The sequence below is a fragment of the Gekko japonicus genome, unplaced genomic scaffold (assembly GCF_001447785.1).
Source record: "Gekko japonicus isolate JY-2015 unplaced genomic scaffold, Gekko_japonicus_V1.1 scaffold83, whole genome shotgun sequence".
NCBI classification, from domain to species: domain Eukaryota; kingdom Metazoa; phylum Chordata; class Lepidosauria; order Squamata; family Gekkonidae; genus Gekko; species Gekko japonicus.
This window is the reverse complement of record NW_015168655.1, coordinates 1,975,519-1,986,099: the sequence shown is the minus strand read 5'-3', so window position 1 is coordinate 1,986,099 and position 10,581 is coordinate 1,975,519. Positions and strand designations below refer to the sequence as shown.

The 10,581-nt window shown below is 38.6% G+C and overlaps 1 protein-coding gene across 1 annotated transcript; it reads right to left on the bottom strand.

Moving 5' to 3' along the window:
• Positions 1 to 776: 776 nt before the first annotated feature.
• Positions 777 to 10,211, bottom strand: LOC107113811 (chromosome unknown open reading frame, human C19orf67). The gene is made up of 7 exons (XM_015415183.1): positions 9,934 to 10,211; positions 9,016 to 9,160; positions 8,265 to 8,365; positions 7,297 to 7,482; positions 6,918 to 7,040; positions 5,080 to 5,210; positions 777 to 808 (listed from the first exon to the last, which is right to left on the bottom strand). Exons 1-7 carry the CDS (start codon positions 10,209 to 10,211, stop codon positions 777 to 779), a joined length of 996 nt encoding a protein of 331 aa, XP_015270669.1.
• Positions 10,212 to 10,581: the final 370 nt, after the last annotated feature.

Here is a 10,581-nt window from a genome sequence, read left to right as displayed (position 1 = left end):
TACTTCAAATGGTTAAATTGGTTAGGTGCATAAAAGAATGAATCTATTTATGTAAAATTTAAACAGTTATAATGAATACAAGTTCCATGTTTGTTCTGTGTTAGTCTTTCTTTGCCTGTAGTTGTTGTTTCTCTTTTTCTTGTGTAGAAAACTAATAAAACCTTTAAAAAAGAGAGAAAAGAAATATGTTTGATTGGAGATTATAATGCAGTATTTGATAGAACCTTAGATAGAAAAACAGAAACTGGAAAGCAGAAACAAGGTAATGAACTTCCTAAGAACTTTCTACAACTTGCAGAAGAATATAATTTGGTGGATGCCTGGAGAGTAAGAAACTTCCAAAAGAAGGACTTTACATATTACTCTGCAAGACACAAGTCATGGTCAAGAATAGACATGTGTTTGATCTCATCGACAATCATAAATGACCTGGTGGAAGCAGAGATCTTACCAGCAACATTTGCAGATCATAACCCTTTACTTTTGACATTACAAGACTCACCAAAGAGGAAAAGATGGACTTTGAATACTTTCCTTTTGAAAAATGAGAAATTTGTACCAGACTCTAAAAAGCAATTTCAAATGTTCTTTAAGCAAAATATCCAACCAGATATTTCCATTCAAGTGGTATGGGATGCTTTTAAGGCCTATGCAAGAGGTTGGATAATTAAGGAAGATTAGGAAACAAAAGAAACAAAAATATACAAAGATTGAAGAACAACGTTAAAAAGAAGATAAGATGAAACAAGGTCTCTCAACTAAACAAACAAGAAGTACTATAAAGATGTTACAACATCAAATGAACTGTCTGTTAACACAAGAAAAAGCAAAAAAAAATTATTTATGCGAAACAAGACTACTTTGAAAATGCAAACCAACCAACCAGATGGCTAGCCTACAAATTGTGGAAAGAAAGAGAAAAAAGACACAAAGATAATGATAGATAAAAAAGGAGAAGAAAAAAATATACCTAAGACCTGAAAAAGATTGTAGAAACCTTTTATGAGAAGCTATATCAGAAAAGAGAAGCCAAACAAGAAGAGGTTAAGGACTTCCGTAAAAAAAAGAAGACTAAAAAAACCTTACAGAAGAACAAATGAAAACCTTAAATGATCCAATACCATCTCTGAACTGACAGAAGCATTAAAAAGAAAGAAAGGGAAAGCACCTGGCCCTGATGGCTTTCTGGCTGAATTTTACCAGATTTTTGAAGATCAATTAATTATCCCTTTAAAATATGTAATACAGAATATTTTAGTAGAAAACAAAATACCAGAGACCTCAAATGAAGCCCTGATTACTTTAATACACAAACAAAATACAGACAAGAGAGAAATCAAAAATTATAGACCAATCTCTTTATTAAATGTGGACTACAAAATCTATGCCTCTATCCTCACAGCAAGATTGAAAAGAGTACAAATAATACATCAAGATCAAGCAGGGTTGTTTTTTTTTTACCAAAAAGTCAACTCAGAAATAATGTAAGAACTATATAAAATGTAACTGAATATTTTGAAGCCCACCCAGAGAAACAGATGGCTTTAATATTTTTAGATGATGAAAAAGCTTTTGTCAATGTCAGTTGGAATTTTATGTTAGAACAATTACTAGCTTGGCAATGTGGAGAGGAATTTTATACAATGGTTAAAGCAATATATACTAAACAATAAGCCAAGATACTGGTTAATGGGGACTTATCACAAAATATTCAGATACAAAAAGGAACTAGAACAAGAATGTCCACTTTCCCCATTATTTTTGTATTGGAAACATTGAACAATCTGATCAGAGAAGATATGCAGATTAGAGGTCTGAAAATAAAAGGAGAAGAATATAAATTAGAAGCCTTTGCAGATGACTTGGTATTTATTTTAGAAAATCCACTAGACTCTGTGATCCAACTTTTGAAAACAATGCAAGAATATGGTCGTGTGGCTGGACTGAAAATTAATTTTAATAAAACATAGATTTTAACAAAGAACATCACTAAAGAACAAATACACAAATTGGAAGAAATTTCAGGTATTGAAGTCCAAAAGAAGGTTAAATACTTAGGAATAAATTTAACAAACAGATGTAGTTCCCTATTACAGGATAACTACATAAAACTTTTAACTGAAATTAAGAAAGATCTGGAGAAATGGAAAAACTTGCAGATATCCTTGATGGGAAGAATAGCTACCATAAAAATGAATGTTTTACCAAAGTTGGGGGGCTTTATTCCAAACAATTCCAATTATGCAAAATCAACATTATTTTAAAGAACTTGATAAATTGGTATCACAATTTATATGCCAAAATAAGAAGCTAAGAATTAAATTAAAAGCCCTACAAGATGCAAAGGAAAGAGCTGGATTTGCTTTTCCAGACTGGTTTCTATACTATAAAGCAGCTGCATTGACCTGGGTGAAAGAATGGATTACTTTGCAAAATACACGGTTATTAAAATTAGGACACAATTTAATATTGGGATGGCATGCATTTGTGTGGTATGATAGAGATAAAATACATAAATACTTCAAGCAACATTTTCTTAGAAGAACATTATTGAAAGTATGGGAAGAAACTAAAAGACGTTTTAATACTAAAATACCCAAATGGGTCCCACCATATGAAGCTTTTACAAACCCAAATTTATTTCAAAAAAACTTATTGTACAGATATGAAGACTTCTTGGATAATAAAAACCAACTAAAGACAGTAGAGAACCTCAAAAAACAAGATACAAATATGAGTTGTTGGGAAAGAGGAAAATTAGAATCAAGATTTATTAAAGATAAACAAATGGGTTTCTATGAAAAGCCAACTGAAATAGATAAAATATTGATCTATACTGATGATAAGCTTATTAAGAAATTGTATGTTACAATGTTAGAAATTAAAACCCAAGATGAAGTGGTTAAATGTTCTATGGTTCAATGGGCTCAAAATTTGGGCCATAATATTGATTTAGATCAATGGTCTAAGATATGGAAAACAAATATAAAAATTACCAAAGCAATTTCTTACAAAGAAAATTATAATGATTCCATTTTTGGTGTGTGTGTTTCTTTACATGTTTAGTTTGACTGCAGTACTGTAAGAAGAGTGATAGAGGGAGATAAGTGTGATGTGATTAGCTGACGACTGAGAGTGTGGGAGGAGGGGTGTCTATGAGGTGATTCTGAGTGTGAAGAGAGAAGATAGTCTGTGTAACTATGGGAGTTTTTGAGTCTATTCTGTGTGAATAAGACAAACAGTTTAGTCTGTGTGAATATGAGCTTTGAGTCTATTCTCTGAATAAGACAAAGAGTTCAGCCTGTGTGGCTATATAGATGAGAGAGAGAGATTAGACTGAGTGTCTACGCCTGTCAGAGTGGAGTTTTGGGAGTTTGAGAGATTGTTTGTGACTCCAAGCTTTGTCAGTTATATTTACAAGTTCCTTTCATTAGCAACAGTTCAAAATAACCAGAAACCTATTTTGTTCTTTATTAAACAAAACATTTTTTTGTTTAAACTTATCTCAGAAATCAGAATAGTCCTTCCTCAGGGCCACATAGTCCTTTGAAGTGCCCAGACCCTAGGTCATTCTACCAAAAGAGAGAGATTTGGATTTTTAAATTCCTGGTGGCAGCAGAAATCTACCAAGCTTAGGTACACAGAGAGTGTTTTAAAGGTAAAACCGTCTCCCCAATAAGCAGGATGCCACAAAAATATTTATAAAATGGTGGTATTTATAAAATAGATGGTATATTACACCACATAAGTTATCTAAATTTTATCTTAATATGTGAAATGATGGTTGGAAATGTCAAAAAAAAGGTTGGTTCATTCTTTTATATGTTGTGGACTTGTGAGTAAAGTAAAATGTTTTCGGCTTGGATACATGAAATATTGCAAAAAAATTTAAAAAGTAATATATCCTTTTTACCAGAATTGTTTTTATTGAATATACTTCCAGAATATTGTAAAAAGCAAGGTTCTTATCTTATTGTACATGTAGTTACAGCTGCTAGAATATTGTATGCCAAATATTGGAGAAGAGATGAGATACCTTCCAAAGAAGAAATAATAAACAAACTACTTGAAACTGCTGAAATTGACAAATTAATTTTGAAAGGCTATAAGGAGGAAAACTTTGAAAATACATGGTCAAAACTTTACAGTTTGATTGAAGAATACATTAAATGAAATGTGAATACAACCGAAATAGAGGACAATGAGAACATCTACATTAAACTGTGCAAAAGGTATATTTAACATTATAAGATGTAGAATCATACTTTTATTGAGTGATATATGGACAACTTAATAGTTAAATCAAAGAGTCGGAGCTTCTCCCATTGAATGTTTGTATGTACTAATGTTTGTTTTTCTTGTCTGTCTTTGTTTGTTTGTTATAAAATAATAAAAAGACTGAAAATGATTACCAGAATGAAAGGAGTCAGAAGCAGAGCCAGAGCTTATTTTATTAGTAACAAATATTTCTTTAAAATTAAAAACTCCAGATGTTGTTGCCTTGAGCCACAGCAAGGTAACTGGAGCTCAGATGAAAATGGGGAGCACAAGAAGGCAAAGCTGAGCTGCTGGGATATTACAAACACCTGTAGTATTTTGTAGTAGGGAACTAATCTCTGGACAGACTCATCCATTGAAGGAAGGAAATCTGGACTCTTCTTTCTTCCAGGCCCATCCCACTACACTACACTAGAGCCTGAGTATTTGTTGAAGCTGATTAACTCAAAGTAGATGGTGGGACCAGGTAGAGGAGAGCAGCAGGAAGGGTGACTTGCAACCTATATCCTCATCTAAAAACATCACTCTGAATCCCAGTGTAAGCAGTGCAGGCACGAGGAGGTTAAAGTGGGATCTAGGAGAAAATAAGGATCTTCCGTTTCAGCACTAAGGTGCACAAAGTAAGGGAAAATGACAGATAATGTGGAGATACCAGCTAATGTCACAGTGTGCTTGCTGAAGTAGTAGTGGCAGCGCCAGGAAGTAGGAGACTGCGTCCTTTGGAATTCTGTGATAACAGACAGCTGGTGAGAACCTTCTACTGCACCTGCTCCCCTGAGCTCCCCTGACAAGAGGACTCACAGTTAAACAGACCAGAACTTTGCACATTCAGCAACTGCACCAAGAGGTCTGTCGCTGAGGTGTGGGAGGGTTCCTCAAAGCCGACGGTCAGGAGCTGCTGGTAGTCCCCCTTGGGCTGACGACACAGTACCCTATGTAAAGAAAAAGACAATGGCAGCAGAAGTGGCATCCATGCAAGCTAGGTAAGTTCAACCCCTTAGTATTAATGTCAGTCACTGCAGCAGATCTGTGATATGGCTTTAGGAATACGTAGAGGTCCATTCTAATTGTAACAGGCATGTAATCCCTTCATCCTACATCTTTTCTTGGCACTTTCAGTGGAAACTAGTTATATAGGAGCCTTGTTGTTACTGACAGACTATGTCCATTCTGAAAACACCTTTTCCCAGGAGCTACAGAATTTTCTGTGCTTGAGGTTTTCTTATATTTATTTTCACTGATGTTTCTATATGTCTTTTTTCTTCCAGAAAACATGCATTGGCATTCAGCCAAGAGTCTTCAGTCAGGATATTGAACTAACAGGCAGGTGTCAACTGTATTGAAGTTTACTAAGTAAAGAATGCGTGGGAAGTTAAAGGGGTAGCTGCTTATACACATTTCAGGCCGCATCCCACATTGCATTCAGGAAGAAATGCCATAAAATCGTATCTGATCTGGAGGTGGTGCAGAGTTTCTTACACATAAGCCCATCCTGGTTTTCATGTTGGATGTATTTCAGTACCAAAGACAATGCAACAAGTGCATTTTCAATATTATATATCTCTGTTTCCCTATCAAGGCTTGAAATGTGTATGTCAGTCATACTAGATATTGCTGTGACAGCTTTTCCAAAGCTGTATCTAATTAATCTAACAAGACCTTGGCTCCTGAAAGTAAGGTGGTGTCTGTTCATGGGCAGAATTTCATCTTGCATAATTCTCAGAAGAGTAGGAAATGGATGCTAGTGAAGGCTGCTTCTCAACAGGGGGTTTGTGTAAGTGAGAATCACATGGACAATACTCAGAGTTAAGCTCCATTTAACAGGGACTAAAATTTATCAAAATCCTTAGAGTATACTACACTATAATTAGAAATATTATTGCAATCACAGACCCTTCTTAAAATGGAAACATTTATTTTAAAAAAATCTTAGAGGATAACACATAAAAAGTTGCTCTAGAACCTTTTTTGTGAATTGAGTAGTTCACATTGAACTAATAAAGCAATGCTCAGCAAATAGTCACTTCTACACAAGGTTAGATGGAAACTAGTAGATCACCAATCAGTTTGGTGTAGTGGTTAAGTGTCTGGACTCTAATCTGGGAGAACCGGGTTTGATTCCCCACTCCTCCACTTGCACCTGCTGATGTGACCTTGGGTGAGTCACAAGCTCTGGCACAGCTGTCCTTGAAAAAGAGCAGTTTGTGTCAGAGTTCTCTCAGCCCCACCCACCTCACAGGGTGTCTGTTGTGGGGAGGGGAAGGGAACGGAGTTTGTAAGCCGCTCTGAGACTTCAAGTGAAGGGCGGGGTATAAATCCAATCTCTTCTTCTTCTTCTTCTTTCAGGAAGGCCACCTTGGGGTTGATGGTTTTCTTGTGGAGGATGCTGGACTAGATGAACCTTGGTCTGATGCAGTAGACTAAGATAATGTTGTGTGTTCTTAAGAGAGAGTGTATTGTCATGATCACTTAGCATGGATTACTTATGCCTTAATTGTTAAGAGACCTTGATTATGTGCTCTTGCTTTGTAATTATTAAATGCACTAGTGGATTTCATCGACTGTAATAACAGTAAGCCACGATAGACAAAAGTCAGCTCCTCCTTGTTTGAGACAGCACTATTGGGCTGCATACCCACCAGGAGAGCACATCAGAGTTGTGCTCACTGTCAGGGTCCACAGGCACCCAGCGTCCAATGGACCAGAGCTTCTGCATCTTCACCGTTGTTTCATCTCCCGTATCTCGGAAGCATAAGAAATAGCTAGAACAAATGCACAAGATCACATACAGGCAGCAAAGAATAAGGATGGAAAGGTCATGCATGTTTCAAAGAAGCTCAAGGAATGGGAATATAATAAACCATCAATGACAGTGACAGCTGCTCAACATCATAGCCCCATGAAATTTACTACCTTACCAGCACTGGAAGCAGGGAGAACTGGCATTGTGTAGGTCTGCCTATCCGTTTACATCCTCTCCACCCACACCTCCCACCTCTGGATTGTTCAGCAACTCACTATTCTGTGCGGTGTGTTTGATTCCGGCCAGCAGGCCCTTCCAAAATGTCAAGGTTCCAGCGCATCTTCTTATATAGGTTGCGGGGAACATGGGCAGCTGTGTAAGGTGCTGAGATGCAGTACTGGAAGATGGAAACTTGGTGTGATTCATTCAACCAAAATTTTCCACAGAAGAAACATGAGACACTGGTGGAGAGTTGGAAATGGAAAGGTTAGAACAGAATTCTGCCTCTGCCTTGTGAGGGAATGTGAACAAAGGGAGTTGAGACAGAAGTACACTCTTGATTGGAAGAAATATCTTCTAAAATGCAAGGAAAAGCTAATGAATACACTTTGGATTATAAAAGTAATTACTTTCAACAGAGTGTGAATATGAAGATCTTAGTCTACTTTAGGTGTATTTTACATTCCAAATACCTTTCCAAAATTGAAACAATGAGTTGGATCCAATCAGGTTTCCCATTGGTGAAAAAGGAGGTCCCATTTGACCACCAAGAAGGCTTTGTTGGTGGTTATGGGACCTGCATGGATAAAAGCCATGTAAGACAGTAGTAAAGAGAATTCAGCAAGATTGGATTAGAAAGGTGGCTGTATCCAGCCTAATAAATCTAAACAATAATTATGACAAAAAAGATAATTAAAAAACCAAGTATTGAAACCTTTAGGAAAATTTTAGAAGCTAGGGGTTTTTTAAACAAAAATCTTTTGTGAAAAAATATGTGCAACTGTGCCCTCTGGAGGACAAAGTCTTTATCTTCAGGCAAAACTTGTACTCTTCATGATGAAAAACCAGCTGCTACGAATTTAGTTGAAAGAATTAATTTTCTTCCACTCTACACATTCAAGAAACTGGCAAGCACCAACTACAGAACTCTTCATTCTTGGCCTCATGGCATTATAGCTGCTTCTGCAGCAACTCCAGGGAACAAACCATGCAGCTTAGACCTCTCTTGGAGATCACCTCCTACCTGAATGGGTCTGTGTCTTCGAGGGACACAAAGCTGAAAGAAGCGTACATCAGTACCAGTTGCTCAAGTTGGCAGGCCAGTTGTTGGGAGATCTCCAGGAGCTGTGTGGAGAGACTTGGCAGGAGCAAATTGCAATGGCAAGTCAGCCTGAGACCTCCTGAGAGTTTGGTGTGTCTAACACGCGGGGGGGGGGGGGCGTTCTACTGGGTCACGAACTTCACAAACCAAACCAGTTCGATTGACACTTAAAACTTTGTGATAGTCCATGGTTTGTGAACCAGGCACACCACGAACCATGAACCAAACCACATTTTCCTGGTTCATGCCCATCCCTAGTGGTTGCAACCGTGGTGTGGAATGGCCCTTCTGAACGTATTTATTTATTCGCATTTATATCCCACCATCCTATAAACTTGTCAAGAAACCCCCCTTTACTGAGTTTTAGAAAGCTCTGTAAGGCACAGGTTTTTAGAAGGGCATTCCATTAGTGTTTTGATAGGAAATAAGATTTACAGGATCAGGGTTTTTTTTAGTTAATTGTTGATGGATGTTGTTTTTTTAATGTGCTTGACATTTTAAAGATAGCAGTAGTCTCCTTGAATCCTGTATTTGGAGAGAGGTTAGGTTATAAATACTGTAAATAAATAATCCCCTTTAACCTCTTTCTCAGATTTGCGGCATTTTGAGCTGAAGACTGAAGCAAATAAACCTCTCAACTGTAACAGAACTTGCCCTCTCCCTCCAGACTCACCCGCCTCCGCACTGGCTCCTGGGGAGGTCTTAAATAAGGGGTGCAGCTTCTTGCTGTGGATTCCAGATAGTGGAAGTAGGGCTGGCACATCTGCAGGAATGTGGGCATTGCTTTGGCAAATTGTTCCTTCTGCATTCTGTCTCTACTAAAATAGGACAGTTGTATGGTCACCACACAGTCTTTAGCTCAGCACTTGTTCAGGGAAGAAACTGCCCTCTACTAAGCCATGCTGCCTGCAGCCTGCTATTTGGGACTGACCCTGCTATTGCATTCATGCTGACACTGCACTACATATTCTACAATTAGGAGAGTACCTAGTAACAACCTGGAGATGGGTTTGATGTTGGGAACCCTTGAGCATGACATCCCATGATGATCCCTTTGAAACCCTTAATGAGCTGGCATGTAAACAGAGTATCCTCCACCCCAGCCTTCTGTATAGCACTTGGGGGGCCAAGCTTAGTTTCATCCTTAACCAGGGCATCCAGGCAAATCAAGAGCAGCATGGACTTGGGCTGCTTCTAATCATCCTGCGTAAAGTGAGACTGCTGCCTCAGAGTCCATTGCAGGGAAAAAAACCAACCAATCTTCCCTGGTGCCCAACAAAAGTATTCACAAGAGAGGGTACGTAACCTGCTCAACGGGTTGATGAGAGCCTAAACTGGGGGCGTGTGTTGTGGCCACATAAAAGAAAAGGAAGAACTGGATATGGAGCTCTCTTCTCAACTGGATGTGATTGACAGTTACATTACAATTCCAGAACCAACCCAGCCTGCTCTCCTACACTCTGTACTATAAATGGCCACTCTTCCATCCTTAAAGTTGCTTCACCATCATGCTTCAGCAAGCAGAACAATCATTGTTAACAAGAAGCCACATCCCTTGCTTGTTCCCCACCCCGACCCAATCCTCTGCCACCTGTATAGCAGGTATGTCTGGAAGTCTTCCGCTTTCTTCAGCAAGTACTTGAGCTTTTCAGTAATGGGAGCAAGGAGCTCTTCTAAAGTGATATTCATTTCTGAAGGTGATGCAGGCTGTGGTGGTGCAGAGGTCAGCCAGTGGGGTTCAGTAATGGCAGGGGAGATGAGACAAAAACCTGGGCTGCAAGGACTGAGGTTCAGGCTGCCTTCAGGGCTGGAAGTTGGAACATCCACAGAGCCTTCAGCGAGGCAACTATATCCTTGCTCGGTAGCCATCTTTGAACTCCTCTCCCAATATTCTGCTAAGAGAAGCGCAGGGAGCTAAGCATTAACACCACACATCCATTGCCAGAAGTGCTGCCAAATGTTGCCAGAGCAAAAGGGAAAGATGCCTTTTCACCCCATCCCTTTTCACCCCTTCCCACCGTCATCCTGTTAAAATCAGGGTGGTATAATATTGTTGGACAATGGATAGCTAGATTCAAATCTGGTTCTGTTAGGAAGTTCATTAGGTAATTATGACTTAGTCATTCACTCTCAGCCTAGCCTACCTCACATGGTTGATGTGAGGATACTGTTTGGGAGAGGAGATCCTGCGGATGCTGACCTGAGCTCCTCTAGTATACATGGGCTATCAATGGCTTGA

Coding starts and splice junctions, on each gene's coding strand:
- LOC107113811 (XM_015415183.1), bottom strand. CDS start 10,211: ATGGCTACCGAGCAAGGATATAGTTGCCTCGCTGAAGGCTCTGTGGAT. Junction 7,041..7,296: donor CAAACACACCGCACAGAATA/GTGAGTTGCTGA, acceptor CATTTGTTCTAG/CTATTTCTTATGCTTCCGAG. Junction 5,211..6,917: donor AACTCTGATGTGCTCTCCTG/GTGGGTATGCAG, acceptor TTCTTTACATAG/GGTACTGTGTCGTCAGCCCA.